The 21,778-nt window shown below is 41.2% G+C and overlaps 1 protein-coding gene and 1 pseudogene across 1 annotated transcript in view; both read left to right on the top strand.

Moving 5' to 3' along the window:
* The first annotated feature begins 9,770 nt into the window (after window positions 1-9,770).
* LOC102891578 lies at window positions 9,771-10,466 on the top strand (annotated as a pseudogene).
* Window positions 10,467-20,413: 9,947 nt separating this feature from the next.
* Window positions 20,414-21,778, top strand: part of CD47 (CD47 molecule) — a 47,433-nt gene continuing 46,068 nt past the window's right edge. The window contains exons 1-2 of the mRNA XM_015594944.2: window positions 20,414-20,501; window positions 21,711-21,770. Coding sequence (XP_015450430.2) covers window positions 20,414-20,501; window positions 21,711-21,770 — 148 coding nt within the window. The remainder of the gene's footprint in view (window positions 20,502-21,710; window positions 21,771-21,778) is intronic.

Here is a 21,778-nt window from a genome sequence, read left to right as displayed (position 1 = left end):
GTGATACATAAAATTAGCCATCTCAGGAAGGAACACAGAGTAGTTGGAATGTTTTAGTTCTTGGGTTGGGTGGTAGATTCCTGTGATTTTGTTTTACCATTTTCTTTGAAATTACATAGATGTTACATATACTCTTTTCGAATATTACAAAAATTTTAAGTCTGATGATTTAAAAGTGAAAAAAAAAAAAGACTTTAAAAATAAAGCATAGGCCTCTCCTAATTGTTTTGTGTGTGTGCAGAGTTTATTATACTGCTTAAAGATCATAAAACATCTAAGATTTTTAAGGATCAGTATTTTTAAAACATCAATTCAACAATAGATCAAGAAAAGTATTTGAAGATAAAAAAAGAAAATTATATGAAACAGAGTGATGCAGGACAGGGCAAATTTCCCTAAGTGGGGTGAGACCAAGCCCTGCACTGAGAGAAGAAGGGCCATTGGTGGAGAATGCAGAAAGAATTGAACACACGTGCCAAAGTTAGAGTCAAAGGGAAAGTTTATTAGAAAAGGGGTAACACCCCACAGACTGAATGTGGTCTCCTCTCTGAAGCAGAGAGTGAGAAGAACCCTGAGTGTTCAAGGAATTCAGTTGATATATCATTTCTTTAGTTCCCATTTCTTTTGATATGGACATAAAGTGAGGAAGGGGAAGAGTGTGTAGCCCGAAAGGCCTCCTGGCAGTTCCCAGCCTTTAATCCATATGTCGCTCATGGTTTCAGCCACAGAGAATGAATGATATTATTTGTGTAGGGCACCACTTAAAAACCCTTTTGTTTCCATTTCCCCTACACAGGTGTGGGAAATGGGTTGTAGCAATCCCAGCAGAAATCTTCCTTTGTTGTGCAGGCATCCTGCTGGCCTGGCTGCAGGGCTGATGGCATATTGCAGTCTCTGAATGTAGCTTGATTAACATTTTAATTCTCTTGACTCCTCCCTACATTAAAAGTATGACCTAAAAAAGAGTTATTCTAGTGAGTTGGTAAAGAGTTCGTATAAACTAAGAAGCAAGATAAACTGAATATAAAATCTGGGAAAACATATGAACAAAATTTATATGAAAGTTCAAATGAGAAAGATATGAAAGAGGTTTTAACTTCAATTGTAAACAAAAAAATGCAGATCATTTAGGTTTTTGTTTAATCTAAACCTTTTTTAACTATAACATCGAGAAGATTGAAAAAAGACTAAGTATTGGCAGGAGTTCAGAGAAGCAGGCATAAACACCGCTGACGTACAACATTTTCTAGAAGCATTTTGGAAATAGAATTCAGTAGTTTTAACTACACCCATAACTTTTCACCCAATAAGGTCCTGGAAACCTTTCCAAAAGAAATTATTAAAAACCCAAAAATGTTCACAGCAACATTATCTTTAACGGCAAAAATGAGCCTAAGTGTTAAACAATAAGAGAATGATTAAATAAAGGATCCTCAATGAATATTATGCAGCGATTAGCAATGGTGTTTTCAAAGAGTATTTACTGAAATGGGAGAATGCTCCTGCTAAGTGAAAATCAGGATTAATCGTTCGTACCGCACAATTTTAGATTTGTAAAATATATGCATACACACATGCACACATACACCACACACACACACACACACACACACACACACACACACACAGAAAAACTCATGGAAGATGTCAAAAGGCTTAAATGGAGGTCTCTGTATTATGAGTTTATATGTGGCTTTTAGTTTCTCTTTTATTTTCTTCCATGGTTTCTACATTTTGTAGTTTAATAATAAAATATAAATATTTTTTGAGATAATTGGAAGTATCTACAATAGAAGAGCAGCCATTTCCTGTAACATAACCTTGCTGGATCATAAAATGTCCATTATAGGGTGATTAATTCTCTCAGTTTGCCTGGGACTTGCCCAGTTATAGCAACAAAAGTGTCACATTCTGAGAACCCTTCCAGCCCCAGGGAAAACCGGGACAGTTGATCATCCTACTGTTTGGCCTGAAAAATTCACAAGAGTGGAACGATTTCTCAACTGTAAATTGCACCAGTAGTCTTGATATTTCCTTCAGTCCTCCCATAGAAGTGGCTATTTTGGCCTTGTAGATTTACGAAGATGGTTAAATAAGTCACACCTTAAAGAGTTTGTTGAAAGAACAGCAGATTTGCATAAGTGCTAAATAGGATGGTTAAACTACATTGTAAAAGCTCTGAATGTGTACTCAAATAGGTCAGAACAAGAACTACCTCTTAGGGAAGAGAAGCCCATTTATCTCTCATTGCATATGTGTGCATTTATCTCTCATTGTGTGTGTGTGTGTGTGTGTGTGTGTGTGTGTGTGTGTGTCCTTTTGCAAGAGTGGGAGTGGTGGGTGTATAGTGTCACCAGAGGAAAACTGAGCTCTGGGGAATCCTCTTAGAGGGTGATGCAAACTCCCCAGTTAGGGTTAAAGCCCGAGGGAAGAACAAGGATTCGGGTTAGAACTACTTTAACCAAGCTTCCTTACACAGTCAGGACAAATCCCCTCCCATACTCAATCTTCAGGAAGTTTTTCTACATCTTTGCTTAGAAAAGCACCTTGAAGATGTGGTAGAAGTAGGAAAATGTGTGCTAAGAGCGATCTCTGTGTCACAGAGGATAGCCAAGTGTAGCAGATCATAGGCGGCGGGGACCTCAGATGCCTGTTCAAGCCAAGCCTTGCCACTTCCCAGCCACGTGAGTACCTTTGGGCAGTTACTTAGTCACTCTCTGTGCCTCAGTTTCTTCACATATAAAATGTAGATGCTAACAGCACCTACCTTATAGTGTTGTGAGAATTATAGATGTTTATAGACAATAAGAGCTTGGAGCAGTGTTTGGAGGTGGGCACACTGGTGATTTATTAGAGAATATTCCTAAAATCAGCATCAGGTATAGCTAAAGGGTAGAAGTAGGATCGAGAAGAGGGAGAGGCTGAGCTCTGATGAAGTCTTGACGCAGCCTCAGTGGGGACCCTACAGATCTGTCCTGAGTTGGGGAGAATGCCTTTGGTCTTGATACTCCTGTAATCAATCAGATCAGGTCCACCTGGAGAAAGCGGAGGGTGGGGGTGACTCTGGTATGGAAGCTGTGAGTCACCTCTCAGGACTCCTCCAGCAATTCTAGGGGCAGGGATCTGAAATCGCTGCATTTGTTTTGGCAGAGATATTTAGGCAGGTCTCTTCCTGGGAAGTTGGGGACTGATCTGATAGTTAATTTTGTCTGGAGAATTCCCCTAACGTCCTCACTGAAACTTCCTTAGTTTTCACAGCATTCTAGGATGATCCCACTCAGCCTTCTGTCCCTCTCTCCTCTACTCAGAATCGGATTCCTTAAAATTTGTTGTGAACACTGTGATGTTCTGCCTCAATTTCCTTTTAGGAACAAATTTTAAAGTTTTATATTTTTTAGTCTTCTTTAATTTTATTTTACATTTTGAACATGTAAAATTATGTGATTCAAAAGCCCAAACTAAAAATACCAAAGAAACAAAAACAAGAAATGTGCTCAGAGAATTCAGATGCCCACCCTGAAAGGCAGAAAACAGGGTAGAGAAATTGTTCTAGACTAAAAGAGAAATATGGCGACTGATTAGTTGGGGGTGGGGTGGGGGGTAGCTAGATATGAAAAACAAGTATGCCAAGATGCTAATAATTGTAGATCTAGGTAAAGAACACTTCATTTTTCCTTGAGTCTTTCTGTAAATTTTGAAAGTTTTCAAAACTATAAATACAGGAAGAAAGAAACAAATCTCTCCTGGTTGAAGTATCTGGCACTTGGGTTCTTATTTATCTGTAAACATATTAAAACAGAAAAGACAACAATGTGCCCTAAAGGGGCCAAATAAGTCATACACCTAAACTACATCCTAATTTTTAATCAGTCGAGCAAGAATTGATAGAAGGAGATCTCCGGGTTTTAATATAAAACACCCTTTGATTCTGAATGAAATTCTAGACAGAGGAATTAAACATGTAATCTGGGAGCACTTAGAAAGGAAAGCAGCAATCACTGGGAGACAACATATGCTCATGAAGACTAGGTCACACAAAATATGGCTTTCCCTGTGGGGAACATCAAAGATATAATATAACTTACTTATAAACAAGGTATTCAAAAAAGTCGATTGTATTGTGATTAAAATGGAGAAATATAAGCTGGGTTATTAGCTGAGCTTTCCTTCCCATCCCTCATTCCTTTACCTTTTACTCATTTATCGAATATTAAATCGTATGTCCAGCACTGGGCTAGATGACAACCCAATTAGAATTAATGAACACATTACTATGTAGTAATGTGTAGACTTAAAGGAAATTTCAAATGATGTTTCTAAAGTGTGACCTAGAACCAGAAACATCAGAATCACATGTGCTTGTTAAAAATTCACCTTCCTGGAGTCCTAGCCCATACTTACTAAATCAAAATTTCTGGAAACAAGACTTAGAAATCTGCACGTTTAACAAATAACCCAGATAATTTTTTTTTACTTTAAAGTTCGAGAATCATACCAAAGTTCTCTGTCGTCTGTCCTAAAATCTTAAGCATGCTAGTCAGCAAATTAGGTGAATTCCAATATAAATTTTACCTATCAGATTTGAAGATGACTGAAAGTTGAAGGAAAAGCTGATAAAACCATATTCAAGAATCAAACTTGAAAAAGACCTTGACAAAGGACAAGGATAGAATGAAATTAACAATATACAACTTAATAGGGTTAAATGTTAAGTTCTGCATCTAAGTTCAAAGAATCAACTACTTAAATACAAGGTAGGAAAGCTCTGGACTGACAGCAGTTCACTTGAAAAAGGTTTAAAGTTCAATGGAAGCCAAAACTGTGGTATTATTTTTAAAAATTAATACAAACTTTAGGATGTGTTAATAGAAACTGAAATTAAGGAAGGGAGACGCAAGGTTACACCCATCACATTTTTCTTTGGCAGAGCACATCTATTTTTAAATATTTAAATACGTATTTTTTTTTTAAAAGACACGGTCAAGTGAGAATGTGTCCAAACAAAGGTGACTAGGTAGTAAAGTGTCTTAAACTTATATTATATGAAGACTTAATTAACGAATAGAATATGTTTTTCATAGAAAAGTAAAGATTCATATGTCATGATAGCTGACTTTATGGGATTGAAAGGCTATCGAGTTGAGGAAGGATTTATTTTGTCTGTATGGTTCCACAGAAAAGACTTAAATACACTGAGGTAAAATACAGGAAACTTATTTTTGAAATAATGTGAGAGAAAATTATCTAAGAAGTAGAGGGTTCTATATAGGTCTAGGCTGTTTCCTTTAGAGATAGTGAGTTCCAGCCGTAGGTTAAAATATCCATCAAAGATACTGTAGAGAGAATTCCAATTAATCAATAAATCAGTCAAAGGAGGCCTTGCATGAACCAATAACAGTGATGATGTAAGTTTAACTCAACTCACTATAACTGAAATACAAAACTTTTTTTTAAGAAAAAGGAAAACAAATAAGAAAGGATACCTACATTACATATATGGTCCATTGAAAGATCCCATTCTTTAAATTTCTGTATAAGTTCACCCAGAATTTTGGTTTCAATAAAAGCTTTTCAGACCCTTATCTGGTTATATCAGTTGTTTACCTATCCAAAGGAATTGGTTCCTCGCATCTGTTAGAGGAACGTTTTTGGAGAAGGCAAGAGTCAGAATGCCCATGACACGCTTTTCCTGCCAAGGAAAACTGACATGGTGAATCCTTAAACTGACATAATTCTAATCCTCAAACGATGTTACTCCACTGACAGGACAATAGCCAACCTCACCAGAAGAGGGAATGAACTTGAGGGCAAACAAGACGTAGGCTAGCTGGTGCTCTGTGAGGCAGCTTGGCAAAAAAAAATCCATGTTGAAATAGGAATAATGGTGATTAATTAAAGGAATTATGTTCCCTCTTTTGGAAAGATTTACATTTAATATACAAATTGGTTTGGATATTTGAAAAATGGAGCAGAAGCAAAAGATACCTTAAAAGAAAGTAGGCTGTAGAGGTTATGAAAGACCACTGGATATACTGAAATTACAGTAGGCAAGAGCTATAACGAAGTAGAAAACAAAAGATATATAAAGCAGTGGTAAGGGTGGTTGGCTGGTGGGAGAAAGTACTGTTGAAGCAGGCATATAGACCCTTGCCAGAATTATCTTAGTGCAGGGGATAAAGCATTCAACTGCTGACGTGATGTCAAGACAATTCATATCCCAGAGCCATCTTGGATTTATTTTAGCTAACTCTGTTCTTTGAACAACATTCTTATCTCCGACATTAACTGTTGTGTAGCTCTGGCTATTTACTGTCCTTATTTCTATATAAATCCTACACAATACTTCCTTGACTTTCTACTTAAGCAAAGAAAAGAATGTGTACACTAGCAGTCTGGGACCTGGCGCAAGCAGCTGATCACAAGCTCAACATTTCTTTGCAGCCTCAAGTTACTTTTTGTTTTTTAAATTTCACGAGAAATTTGCATTTTCCTCTTTAAAAGATCGGTACTAATTTTCTTATAAAAATTAATGTTTAATCCATTGATTAAAATTAACAACTTGGGGAGATATGCCACATTTTTTTTCCAGTCGTTTCCCATAACTCATGGGAGATAACTCACACAATCCTCTGAGATATGACCACCTGCATTTGAGAAACATAGTCTTACAATAAACTTACATTACTTGAGGTTATCTGAGTAACTGTTCCCTGAAGATTTTAACACAGTGGTTTTAGGGATAAGAGTGTGTGTGTGTGTGTGTGTGTGTGTGTGTGTGTGTGTGTGTGTGTGTGTGTCACATTTCAGAACCTCTTCTGAATCACAAAAGCCAGAACCGACAGCATTCAAGATGTTTTAAATACTTATTAATCTGTAATAAAGTTAAACACATGCTACAGAAAAATGGAATTTAACGTTCAAACCGAAATATGCTTATTTGTTGATATTTTTATATCTTCCAGTGTTAAAAGTAAGCATATTTTATTTGCTTTTCTTAAGTTAGTGTTAATTCCCCCCACTTTGTTGTGGTCCATCTTATTTCTCTTAAACTCTACTTAAGAAATAATAGAGAGGAAAAAAAAAAGGAAAGAAAGCCACAGACAAGAACAATATGAAGAGAATCAAGGAAGAATTAAAATTTGGTCAAGGTGTCGGGTTGTGTATAGAGTAATTTTTTCCAGTACATTTTATTTTAAAAGTAATTATGTTAAAATTATATTTATCTACACTTAAGTGTCATTGGTAGTTATTAAAATTTATTATTAAACCCCAATAAAAATTAGATTTTTAAATTAAATATTGACTCCCAATAAACTAAATTTAAACAATTAACCCTAATAGCAATGGTGGGGATTATGGGAGAGGAGGAAATTCATTGTGAAACCCACTTTTTATTAAACATTTTATGCATAAATGATGTTTAAAAAATTATGATTTTCCCTAAAAGCCTCCTCACTGAACTCCCTGCATCCAGCACAGCTATCCCACACAGTGGCCGAGAGATCTAACATCACACATCTCCATTTAAAATTCTTCCAGGGCACTCTGTTGTGTAAAAGGAAAGTCCAAACAAGGTGGACAAGGTACGGCCTGCTCTGACTCTGCATTCCTCTCTAATCTCATCTCTTACCACACAACACTTCGCACTTTGTGTTCGATTGTACCAAGGAACCAGTTATTTCCCAGAAAAACTCTCCCAAGCTTCCATACCTTCGTACATGCAATTCCCTTTGTCTAGAACTTTGTTACTCAAAGAGTGGTACATGGACCAGCAACATCAGCATCGCCTGGGAGTTTGTTAGAAATGCAGGCTCTCAGGCCTCACTCCAGACTTACTGAATCAGAATCCACATTTTAACAAGATCCTCACATGATTCTCATACACATTAAAATTTTAGAGTACAGTAAGTCCTCACTTAACGTCACTGGTAATTTCTGCAACTTTAAGCAGAACAACATGTAAAGAAGCCACTTTTACCATAGGCCAGTTGATATAAACAAGAGTTAAATTCCTATGGCATCTCATCAATGATATAATGAAACGATATTATTTGAGGACCTGCTGTACTGCCTAGAATGCTCTTTCCAACTACTTCACCCATCTCACTGGTTCTCAGCCTTAGAGATCCAATGCCCCCATTTCATGTATTAAAAAACTAACCTGCCCTTTACTATCTTGAAATAAATGTCATGGATAACATATCTACCCTCATAATTTAAAAGAATCCAATATAATACTTCAACTGTAGTAATAAAAAAGGCAAATAATATAAAATAAAATATGTATTTCTATATGTAAATGCTTTGAGGCAGCTACTCTCAAAGACATGACAAACTGATGAAATGTATATCTAGACTCACTGGGGAATGACAGATATAAATGAAGACTGATTCAGGTGTATTGTATTGGTGACACAAATACCACGAGCAACAAGATAGTCAGTGACATGACTTTTCAAGATGGTGAACTACTCTCAGCAAAGGTCCAGAGAGAGCAAACACAATCTTCCTTTGGCTCACAAGGGAGTTGTATTCCTAGAAAATGTAGTTTTTAATAATAATAATAATAATAAAACTGTGCAAAGCATGCAAAGCTTTGTGTTTATATGTTAACGGGAGTTGGGTTTGGGGCTCAGCTCATTATAATAACCAGATTTTTACCTATATGAATGTCTGGGGGGGACACTCAAATGTCATGTTGGATGCAGGATTGTTATATAGGACTAAATCGTGCATAGCAGGACAGCTAGCATCTCTGGCTTCCATCCACTAGATGCCAGAGCCATCTTCCCATCAGTGATCACCAGTAATGCCCCCTAAGATTTCCAGACTCACAGAGGGGGCAATGCCTCTCCTGCTGAGGACTGCTGGTCTACCCGATCCAGTTAATACTTCCTTCAAGCCTCAGTTTACACCGCCACCTTCTCCATTCTCAGTGCTTCCTTGGCTCTTTCCTTCCAAGGTGCTCTCTTATCTCCCCTGAACATAGTTCTGGCCCAGCCTTGTAGTGCAAGAGGGCAGATTTGCAGAGCAGGACCGTCTCTTAATCACCTTCCTATCACCCAGGGAATTGCACAGTATGAAACTGAGTAAATGTTCAGTTGAATAAATGACTTAAAAATAATAAATAAACAACTCAGAGCTTGTAGCTTAGAGATATTGCCACCCGTAACAACAGAATGTTTTCTAATATATCTGCTTTACCCTGAAGATGACATGATAAATATGAACAACATTTGGTAATCTTTTTTATTTTTTTTTTACTTCTTTACAACTGCAAGTATTTCTGCACGGTCTTTTTTCTTTCTTTCGATGTATTTATTCAGTGCCATTTTTGTCAGGCACTGAGTTGCACAATTCCTTTGAGGAATTCATGGTGCATCATGAGAAAGAACAAAGTACATAACTTGGTATATTTAAATCTAATGTTATACCTTCCTGATGGCACCTAGGAAAGGAGTGATGAATTCTGACCAGGGGATTGGGGATCATATCTTCCACACTGTAATAGTGCAAAAGTTCACGTTTTGGGACTTTTATATAAAGGTAGTATGAAGAAATATGTGATTTGTTCATTGAGGGCACTTTTCAAAACCCCTTTTTAAAAAAAGGGAAAAAAGATAAAACAGAAGGCAGCCATTCTCTCAAAGTTTCACTGTTATGGGTAAACTTTCGGCCCTCTGCTGCATGACTTGGAGCCCTGCTACACACCTTAGGTCAACTGTTAAAATCGGCCTTCTCGTCTCTTTCCAGCCAGCACTGACTGAGCCATGGGCATCTCTTTGGACAACTGGCACAAGTGCGGCGAGACCCGGGACAAGAGAAAGCCCTATCACGAGAAGCAAAAATACGAGCTGGGACGCTCTGCTGCCAACACTTAGATTAGCCCCCACCGCATACGCACTGCCCTGTGTGCAAGGGGGGCAACAAGAAGTACCGTGCCTTGAGGCTGGACTTGGGGAACTTCTCCTGGGGCTCCGAGTGTTGTATGCGCAAAAGAAGGATCATTAATGTTGTCTACAACGCATCCAACAGCGAACTGGTCCGCACCAAGACCCTAGTAGAGAAAGGGACCGTGCATATCGACAGCTCACCGCAGGAAGTGGTCCGAGCCCCTCCATGCACTGCCTCTGGGCCGCAAGAAGGGGGCCAAGCAGACTCCTGAGGAAGAAGAGATTTTAAACAAAAAATGATCAAAGAAAATTTGGAAGAAATGTGATAAAAGGAAAAAAGAATGCCCAAATTAGCAGTCTTCTAGAAGAGCAGCTCGAGCAGGGAAAGCTTCTCGCATGCATCGCTTCATGACCAGGCCAGTGTGGCCGAGCAGATGGCAGAGTGGTAGAGGGTAAGGAGCTGGAGTTCCGTGTGAGGAAAATCAAGGCTGGGAAAGGCAAATAAACCCTCTTCCCTCCTATCTTAGCTCATGTTATAAAGGAGTTTATTGTTGGGGAAAAAAAAAAATCAGCCTTCTAAAAGCATTGTCATTGTCATATTACTCTTGTCAAACAGGCAACTTGAAATTAATATTATTGTTTTTTCCCCCACTAATCTATTGAGTGTGGTACTTGTACTCTGAGGAAATGTACCACTAAAAAATATACTTCTTTAATTCAAATAGTAAATAGAATAGATCTTGACTATATTTGCACTTTTAGGGATGGGTTGTGGGGATGATGGTAAAAAAATTAAACAATATTTTTCACAGTTCTAATGTTTAAGAATTACAACATATATATTTGTCCCAGAGTATTCCACAGCTCCTGGCATGTCTGAGGCATATAACAAATATTTGTTGAATGAATTAATGCACACCTACGTAAATGAAATGGTCTCTATTTCCATTTGTTCTGAACTTCGGAATTTTAATTAAAATCACTAAGCTTTAGGAAAGTCCAAAATGTTAAGGAAAGCTACTGTGGAAGGATTTTCTTCCCACCCCAGAGTGAATGCAGTCTTTGAAGCACTGAGGACTCTCGGTCAGGGAATGCTGTGACCTCCCGAACTCAGCACAAAGGTGGTCTTTTTTTCACTGGTTTCATGAGCTGGTGCCAGCTGAGTCTAGTTGGTGTGTGCTTCACACTTGAGTGAAATACTCCCTGCCCTTGGTTCTGGGAGCTCCACTCTGCTTCCTCCATCTGCTGCTTCTGATAAATGCTCACATTTTAAATATATTACTATCAGTTCACTCTCAAAGCGGTTTGCCAGCTCTCCACACAGCAAACAACCTCACTGGCACAGAGCCACTTCTTGGGTGGAAAGAATTTGGGCAGACAGAAGACATATCTCCCAGTGAGGAGGATGAAAGAGAAGAGGGAGGAAATTGTCTGGAGAAGCTGATGACAAAGCCCTTGTCTGTATCCTGCAAGTCTCCAGGGGCCATCGAAATCGACTCGGGGCTCTGGGGTATCCACCGTGAGCAGGTTGAAGTGTGGCCGTACTGAGAACGGAGCGGAGGTGAAGCTGAAAAAGATGCTTTGCTTTTTCTCCAAAAACGAATTGAACGTTCTTAGGATGGTTGGCTAAAAACCCTCCAATATGAATAACCTCTAGGAAAGAAAAAAAGATAGGGCTGGAATTTGCCTCCAGCCCTCAAAGGCTCCTCAGGTACTTATACCATTTAAGCAGCTCTTCCAAGTCCCCCTGCTAGTTTCAGCTGGCAGTTGCCTCCCTTTCAGTGTTTCTTCCTTCCAGCAACTGATCTCTAGCCAGCTTAATCACCAATTGCATTTGAGAAAGATGGAATAATGTGGTGTGGAAGGTCTCCCTGAAGAACACAATCACAGCAGAAGCCAGTAGGGTAGATGTTTATTTTCTCACAGTTGTGGAATCATAGAATATTAGAGCTAGAAGGAGAGTTAGGGAACATCTAATCCAATTCCTTTATGCTAAAAGCATCTTCAATTTTCCTGTCCCAAACTGACTCCCGATACCCATCTCCGCAACCCCTAAACAAAGCTCCCCTCTTGGTTTTTCACCATTTCAGTAACGGTGACTCCATTTCTCCTGTTGCTCAGGACAAAACCTTGGAGTCATTTCTAATTTCTCTCACACCCCACATCTGGTACAACAGCAAATCATGCAGGCTTTACTTTTAAAATATCGCCAGGACCTGACCCCTTCTTGCCACCTCCACTGCTACTACCCTGGTCCCAGCCACCTTCATCTCTCCTCTGAATTATAAAAGCCCAGGGATCAGCATGGGCCAAATCTGGCCAACCACCTGGTTTTTTAAATAAAGCTTTATTGGAACACAGCCATACTCATTAGTTTACCTTATGCTACAACAGCAGTGTCAAGGAGTTGCTACAGAGACCTCATGGCTTGCAAAAAATATTTACCATTTCTGGCCAACCCCTTCAATAGATTATTAAATCACAAATTGAATAATATTTCTGCCTTGCTCAAAAACCCTCTCATGCAGAGTAAAAGCTAAATTCTTATAAGGTCATGTGTAAACTGGACCCCTCCATGATCTTCTGACCTTATCCCTACTATTCACCCCTGCTCAATCTCTTCTGGCCACACTGTCCTCTCCCTCACCCCTACCTCCCCTACCCTCTGCACTTCCTCAGACAAGGTAGGGATGCACCTGATACAGGACCCATGTTTACTGTCCCCTCTGCTGCAAATGATCTTCACATTGACATTTGCCTGGCTTGCTCACCCTTTATTCACTTTTTTTTACTCAAATGTCACCTTCTAATGAGCCTTCTCCAACTCCCTTATTTAAAATAGCACTCTTCTCCCATCTTCCCTCATCAGTTTATTTTTCTTGATGGCATCGATCACATTTCTCTCGTATATTGTATCTGTTGTCTCTCCCCTTGTCCCCACTAAAATGCAAGCTCCATGAGGGCAGGGGTTTTGTCTGTGCCTAGCCATGTACTAGGTGTTCAGTAACTTTTTGAATAAGTTTTTGGAAGCAGTGATGCTACAGCAAATGTGAAATATATCAGTGTCTTACCAAGGGTTTCTACAAAACACTCTTGCTTAAGGAAGTATCGCCGGGAGCTCCAGGCATAAATGACCTGTAGATTTGGGGAGGCCCGTTATTCCTCACTTTCCCACTACCCTTTTTCCATCTTATTTTTTAACATGTGACTAGTGTCTTTGTGATATTCCTTGAGTCTATGGCTATAGTTTCTACAGTATTTCTGATCTCATTCTTTCTTTTTCACCTATCATTATTAAAACATATTTCTCTGGCTTCTATTACCAAAAGACTCTGGCCCATTCCCTTCTAAGCTGATAAACTCATTAAAGTCCAAATATTAATGAATAATAATGTTTCTACCTCCTAGAAAATAATTTGCATTTAAACAACTTTCAGTGCTTGAACCCAAAGAGGCCAATGATGTGGGAATTCCCAACAAGCAAAAGGCCTGGGCCAGCTGGGGTAGTTATGGAGAGGTCCCTGAAGCAAAATCAAATCACAGCTCATTGGCAGCTGTCCACTGTGCCTCAACAGGGTGAGTCCAGCCATGCATACTTCCATCAGAGTGTGCAAGTACACAGATACACAGAGTGTCAATTAGAGGCACTGAGAACATTTTAACTTGCATGGAAATGAGCCTGTCACTTATGATACATGTACACACTTACATATATTACTATTGATTTCTTTCCTTCGTGCTTTGATAGCTTTTCATCTAACTTACAGTCCCACTAGCACAAAGCTACTTCTTGGGGGAGGAAAAGGAAGTTGGATAGGAATAGAACTCAGCCCCTGAAGAGGCAAGAGAGGGAAACTGGGGAGTGACTATTGGAGCACAAATCACCAGCATGTTCCATTGGTCTTCTGGGGACATGCTTACCACACTCCACAACACAGTGAGGGTTCTGAGGAAGAAAAAATTCAGAAGTACAATGTTTTCAGCAAAAAAGGACCCCCCCCCCCAAAAAAATTTCTGGTTCACGAGATTTTGTGCTGTGCCAGGGAACCAATATACATTTTCAGGTAATCCAGTACTGCTAGACAAAATTAAGAGAATCATCTGAACAACTAAGGAAAAGGAAAATATCTTTTAGCAAATCTGTCTGATTTGTCCATCAGGAGCCCTTCTTACATCTCCAGAGGAAGAAGCACTCATGCACACCCCACGGACAAGGATGCAGCTTGCCTTTTGAGGATAGTGCAGGTTAAGATGAAGCCTTTACCTTGATTTACCAGAATCAGCTCCAGGTGGCCTAGCTCATATGGCTGTCATAAATGAATGAATCATTTTCTTCTGAATTATCATAGAATATGACTCGTTTCTCCTCTACTTCACATACTGTGAAGTAGAAGTGCCTCTGAATTTGTCATTTGGTGAAGCGGGTATTGATCTATCATTCCTCCAGGGAATCATCCACCTTCTTTACTTCATTGTCTAGGCAAAGAGACACGATTATGTAACCGTAAGAAAGATTTGCACATTTTATCAAAATGGCACATTGTGAGTGGAAACTCACACGAGATTAGGACAGGTTTCAGAAACTAAGTACCTTGATGGACACACAAGAAAGCCAGTTTGTAAACTACAGTGAAATCAGTTTCTTAAACCACTTCTAAACTCACTAAATATAGAACTAAACAGATCATCAAGCCACTTGGAAGTACACATTGGTTTCTATCAGAACAGAAGTAGGAGATGTGCCCTTTCACCACAAGATTTTACAGAAATCCTGCTTCTACATGAGAGGCTTATCTTGGAGCTGACAGGATTGTCTCCTGGGCACTGGCACAGCCAGACGAGCACTTGTGACCACAGCTAACACAAAATGCCCAGTGGGCCATGAGAGAGCTGGAGTTCTGACGGGTTTTCCACTGTACTATAGGTGGGTCTTTCCCACCAAATCAAAGGGGATGGAGTTGCTGATGACATTTTTATCAGGATTAATCACCTCCTAGGCAGGCCACCTGACTGCTGAGGTCAGACCTTAAGTCGGTGGCTCCTAAACTTTAGTGTGCACCAGAGTCACCTGGAAGACTCCCTAAACCACAGATTGCTAGGCCCCACTCCAGAGTGTAATAGGTTTGAGCCAGGGCCCAAGAATTTGCATTTCTAACAAGCTACTAGGTACTGCAGATGCTGCTGATCTAGTTGCTACACTTTGAGAATCATCCCTCTAAGCCCAGTGTTTATCTAATTTTTTCCATTCCTCTTACTGTTGTGGTACATGGAGCCTGCATTTGGGCAAAAGAGGGTGGAAGGTGCAGCCGTGGCAGCAGCAGCTGGCATATGGGAGCCTTCAAGTCCAGGCTGCCATTCAAGACAGACAGATATGTAAAGTTACAGGAACACGGCATCAGGTAACTTTTCTCATGATTCCAAGTATACACATCTGTCTTGTCTAGCAGTTTTGTCCTAGTTTATGCACTTCACTTTTAAAGCCTGTCATCCAATGATAGTTTGAGTCCACTGGCCGACACCCATAGCACTTAGACCAGTATTGGAGAAAAGTAGATTGGCAAATATACCCAGATAACTCCTATAACATCAATAAACAAACTTAAAGAGACAGAGTGTCTCAAGTAATTTTGCACAAGTGGCCATAGAAGGACAGGGAGGAACACATCAAGACAGTCTTGGTTCAAGAAGAGAACAAAGGTTTCTTGGCAGATATTCCTGGCTGCTGCAGATGGGGAACTCCTTTGAACCTGGAGATGAGGCTGTCAGCCTGAAATGTAGACAGCTACTCTGTAACTAATTTCAAAAAACTCATGCCCTCTTGCTTTCATTTTTTTTTTTTTCCTAGGAAACTTGCCCCTCTAAGGGTACAAAAGGCTATCTTTAAAACCTATTTTTTTCTACACCTTGGCCCCAAGGAGCAATTATACTGCAGTAAAATATAGCCAATGGCCAAACCATTAGCCAAATATAGTTGGGACTAAGAGGAACGGGGAGCCTGAAAAGTGGTTTTGATTAATGCCAGTATTCAAGAGTGTTTTCATATGTAAGGAAGGAAGTGGAGAGCTGCTTTAGCTGCTGGTAATATCTCTGAAGGAGCAGACCATGGTTATTAAATACTGGTGTCCATCAGGAGTGTTAACACATTTCTATACTTGTTGCATTTCCTTTGTGGGTCACCTAGGGCTCTGCTCTGCCTCATCCTCACCTCAGGATCCAGGCTGAGGGGCACCCACCGTCTGGAGCATTGCTGATTGCTATGGGTAGGAAAAGAGAAAGTGGCAAATTGCATGCTAAGTCTTGATGCTTTTGCCCAGAAGTAACACATTTACAGGCTATAGAAGGTTGAATAGCATCCTCCCAAAATTCACGTCCACTCTCAGAATTTTAGGATGTGAACTTATTTGGAAATAGGGTCTTTGCCGATGGATTTAGTTAAAGATCTGGAGATGATATCATACTGAATTTAGGACGGGCCCTAAATTCAATGACAGGTGTCCTTACCAAGAAAAAGAGAGGACAAAGAGACAGAGAAGTGGGCCATGTAAAGACAGAGGCAGAGATTGGAGTGTTGCAGCTCAAGTCAAGGAACTCCAAAGATTGCCAGTATCTTTCCAAAGCTGAGAAAGACAAGGAAGTATTCTCCTCAAAGAAATAATTCAGAGGGAGTGTGGCTCTGTTGACATCTCAATTTCAGACTCTAGCCTTCAGAACTACGAGAAAATAAATTTCTCTTGTTTTAAGCCCCCTTGTTTATGGTAATTTGTTAGGGCAATTAGGAAACTAACACACTGGGCAAAGCAAGTTACATTATCACACCCAATTTCAAGAGGATGGGGAGGGGGAATTCAGCTGTGTTGAACAGTCCCTCTCAGATCCACTACCCACCCTTCCAGACTCTGAGCCCGGAAAGCTCAACTTCAAGATCTGCATAAACAGACTCCTTTCCTTCCGGCTTCTGATTGAGATTTGCCCAAAGCGGATGTTCACAGGGTGGGAGAGTGAAGTCACAGTATTTATTTGGCCACCTTCCTTTCTGCCAGGCTGGTAGTAGCTGTGTTACTTTACCGAAGGTCATACCTCCCCAGGAAGCCCTCCTTCAGTTCCTTCTTTCTTTCAGGGTTCTCATAACCATTCTTCCCTTTGCACTTCCAGAACCAGAGACCTAGGGGTGACGGCTGTTGTTAGCTAACAACACTTCTCCATTCCTTATTGGTTTCCCCTTAACCCTGCCCACAACCTTGTAAATGGTTCCTTTATTAATTTCTTCTCAGTAACTGTATTTGAATGTGCCATCTGTTTTCTGCTGAGAGTGGATATACATATCATACAACTAGAAGGAGAAATGGAAATTTGTTGGACATGCTAGGGATGAACTCACAGTATTGAGACGCCACCCCAGTGAAGCAATGGAAGGAACTGCAGTGAGAGCGACAGATCACACAATTGCTTTGCTTCCACTATTCCTTTGCTCTAGCAATAGAAAAAGTGAGTTCAGAAGCAAGATTGAAACTCCAGCTGCACCATTTTATTACTTCTGATATAAACCTCTTTGAATCTCAGTTTGTTCACATGCACAATGGGTATAGCAATGCTTCCCTTATTGAGCTGCTTAGAGATTCAGGGAGATAAATGCTAGTTTGGAGATGTTTACTACCTGCAACTACACACAATGACCCAAAGCAGGCCCCTAGATGCTACCCCCCATCAAGATGGCAGCCCACAAGGAAATGGAGACCTCAGTCCTATAGACAGTGAATTCTGCCAACTATCTGAATGAACCTGAAATTGGATTCTCCCTTAGAGCCTTCAGAAGGGAAAGCAGCCCAGCCAATACCTTGATTTTGGCCCCATGGGATCAGAAGCAGAGAAACCACTAGATTTCTGACCTAGGGAGCTGTGAGATAACAAATGGGTGTGGTTTTAAGCCTCTAAATATGTGGTAATTTGTTCTGGCAGCAATAGAAATAAACACATTAGCATAGTAAGGTCTTAGTGCATAATATAAACCCACTACATGTATGTTATCTGTCCTCAAAGAGGAGAGTTAGGGAAGGGAAAAAGAGGCCTTCCCAGGACCCCAAACATTAAGTGCTCTCAAAGAAATAAGCCTGCTGCGATTTTACAACTAACCTAGAAGCTGGCTTTCTCTAGTGTTTTCCAGCTGATATGAGTATAGGCCCCCTACCTGAGTCGTCTCGAGCAACAGCAGCAGCAGGAGGAGGAAATGCTGTGCTTCTCTCTGACGTTGGCAAAACAAGCCTATGCATATCAGACACCCAGGCAAAACAAGCCTATGCACATCAGACACCCAGAAGAAAATTTATGCTGGATCAGACTGTCATCTCTCTGGTAGGATATCCTCTACCTGAAACCCTCAGCCCTACCATCCTCCTACCCAAAGGCAGTTTTTGTTTCTCATACTTGCCCCTAATTGAAGTACAGTTAGGAAGAAGATCATTTCCTGCTGCTGGAGCCTTCCTTCTGTTTCCCTAAGCCAAATCCATCTCTCTAATCGCACGTCAATATCTTCCAGCTGCCTAACCATCTAAACCCAGTCCCTTGCTCATTGAGCACAGCCCCACATTGCTACATCGCTTATTTGGTAAACTATGCTTTAATAAATGGGTCATGTTGAAATAACACCCTAGGACACTGGGCCCTGAGCCAGGTGTCACAGATGAGGGTCTGTTGGCGTTCTATCACCAACAGGTGTGCAGAGGAACACAAGGATTAAGGGCTATCCACTAGGCTCAGACTTGTGCCTCTAGCTTGAATCGAAATTGTAGACACTTTGCCAATTCACAGTGCTTCTTCAAGGCTTCAGATCAGCAATTGGCAAACCTCTAAATAATAATTTTTGCTGTCCTTCTAGGAGACTTATTTCACTATAAGGTTGTAATAAAAAGAGCTAATATTGATTGTGTGCTTACATGCACCAAGTGCTGCTCTATGTAGCTGTAAAAGTGTTAACATTAAATTCTCAAGGCAATTTAAAGAGTTAATTCTATTCTTTTTATCATCTAGCTTTACAATGAGGAAACTAAGCCTCAGAAAGGTTAAGTAACTTGTTCAAGGTGAACCAGTCAGTAGTACATGGCTAAAGCTGTAACTCAAACCTAGATTAGTGTTTCTGTATACTACATACCACATTGATTTTCTTGGTTGATGCAACACACACAGAGCTTTTAGGTCTTGACCAGGAACTGTGCCAGAACCTGGAAATACAAATACACCCAGGAACAATTTCGTTTTTCACCTACCTAACATGATAGGAGACAGATATGTACAAAGAAATATATAGATACACTTTATTAGCAGCATACGCAAAGTGTAATGGAAAGGGTAATTAGATGTTACAGAGTGAAGAAAAAGTAGGACAGGCAGACAGACATAAACAAGACACACAGAGAGAAGTGTCACATATAACAGTGGGCAAAGTATTCATTATCCCTCTTTCTTTTTGTTTCCTCATTGGTAAAATGTAGATCATAACACCCGTTCCAAGGCCGTTACTGTTATAGAGATTAATTTCGGTAATAAATCAAACGTGTATTACCTTTGGTCAAAACATTCTAATACACATTAATCTCTCACCTTCCATCCAAGAAACCCCTTATGTAAAGATAAGATGAGCTCAAAATCCAAGTAAAAATGCTTGGAAATGTTAGAAGGGAAACACAAATGTAAGGTAGTTAGACACTGGAGAAGGTAGCATAAGATTATCTCAGAAGATAATCAAACCTAGGCAACTTGCTTTGGATTCTCTCTCCTGGAACAGACCTCCTCTTGCCTCACCATCAAAACACGTCCCAGTTAGATTCCAAAGAACAGAGGTAGTCACCCAGGGGGCCTCTTATTTACCGGACTTAAACCTAATCCATTTTCTGCACAAAGCTACATAAAGTATATAGCCTCAGCAGCTCCCAGTATAAAACAGAGCATCACTCCAACGCTACCTCTGAAGGCTGGGGACAGTCCTTTCCGGTCACTTTTCAGCTTTAGGGGGTTCGGTTGGTCTCAGGGACAGCTGACAGCCTTATTTAGCCAACCAGCTGCTCTGTGATACACGATGTCCCGGATGCTCAAAGTCTGTGGATGATTCTTTTGTAACCACATAAGCAGCAATTGGAGGAGGATCCACCAGTGTTTTTGGTAGCCCCATGGTGCCAAAGCTGGATTTCAAATCATTACCATAATTACTAACCATTGTTTTAGTGCGATATGCTTTTCTTTCCCTTTTTAATCATTAAAAAAACAATCAAATTTCACTGGAGCAATGCTCGCCTCAAGTTACATAAACCTATTTATTAAACCCTTTGTTTGCCCAGTTCAACGGCAAGTCTTAGAGGAGGAAATACTTAAAATACTCGCTTTGATTTGAAAGAATTGGTAATGTTGTGGGGAAAAACTATACACAAAAAAAAAAGTATAAGGAAAAGTTACATAGTGTATATGATGTAATACACTGACTGCTACAGAGTGTCTGACAGTGGCAATGTTATTTCCCGGATTTTGTTACCATGGGGCTGGAATCCAATGGAGGAGATATCATGGGTAGAGGATTTGGAGAAGTGGCACATTGTGTGAAATTGCTTTCTTTTTCAGCAGGTAAGAGGGAAACGACCAAAGGTGCACACAGGTTATGCAGCCCATTAGCCACCAGAGCCTGACTTTGTGACAGGACAGTTCATCATTTAGGAGAAATGCTACAGATAGCTTTTAAAGGCGCTTTTGCTTCAGTTTGAATGATGTGACCTGTGTGAATCAGCGAGATATTGAAAGGCCTTGTTCATATTATGGCTTGAAGCCACATTTTAAAGCCACTTTTCAAGAATGCTAAAGCCCAACGGCTCAGAGGGTTGCACATGGCGCTTTCACAAACCAGGCTGAACGACGTTGCTGAAGGGAAGTTCTGAATATGTTGGCTAACGTTTATGATCTCCCTGATCTCCCTCTGGGGTTTCAGCGTTAACCATATCTCAAGATGTTTACAACCTCAGATGGAACTTGAGTAACCCAGTTCAACAGATGAAAACACTATAGAACAAGGCCAGAAAGAGAAAAGAGAACCACAACGAAAGCAAAAGCAGATAGTCCTGGAGCCTCCATGGACGAGTGGAAACTCCCTGCGGACAGACATCTGGCCACCGCCCTGCCCTAGGCGTGGCGCCCCAGATCTCGCCGACCGCGTGGGGAGCACACAGAGACGCCCTCAGGCGCTGCGCCGGCGGGCGGCGGAGTTTAGGGGGAAATGTGCAGGGGTGAGAGGCGAGGAAGCATCCCGGTCGACGCGCGCGTCAGACCTTGGACCGGAGGAGAGGAGACAGATCAGGGGCTCAGGCGGGGCCGAGGCGCAGAAGTCGGGGTGAACAGCACCTGGCGGAGTTCCTGAAGCGCGAGAGTGGGAGTGAAAGCAGAAGAGGACAATGGAGAGAGGACAGTGGGTGCGAAAAGCAGGAAGGAAACCGCGGAGAGAGGCGAATGCAGTGAGGTCCCGCGCGCGCGTGAGAACACCTGCTTGCCTCCTGTGGCGGGTAGGGGATGGGATGTGCGGCGGAGTGTGCCCCGCAAGCCCGGCCCGCGCCACTACCCTGGAGCGGGTTCAGAGTCTCGGCAGAGCCGGCGGGGACGTGGACAGGAGCCCGCAAGTGGGAGGACCCGCGTCAGCAGCCACCGCGGCGGGGCGGGGCGAGAGCGAGTGCGCGTGCGCGGCTCGTGCGGGCGGAGGAGCGGGCGTGGAGCGGCGAGGGCGCGCGTGCGCGCGGCTCAGCAGTCTGGGCGGTGGGTCCTGCTTGTGACCGGTGGTGGTTGCTCCAGACGCGGGCGGCGGCGGCGGCGGCGGCGACGGCGACGACGACGACAACGACCCCGCGGCGGGCGCGGGG

This window comes from Pteropus alecto, unplaced genomic scaffold, assembly GCF_000325575.1.
Source record: "Pteropus alecto unplaced genomic scaffold, ASM32557v1 scaffold270, whole genome shotgun sequence".
In the NCBI taxonomy this organism is placed as follows: Eukaryota; Metazoa; Chordata; class Mammalia; order Chiroptera; family Pteropodidae; genus Pteropus; species Pteropus alecto.
Note: the sequence above shows the minus strand (reverse complement) of the source record. Positions and strands in the feature narration are given on the sequence as shown.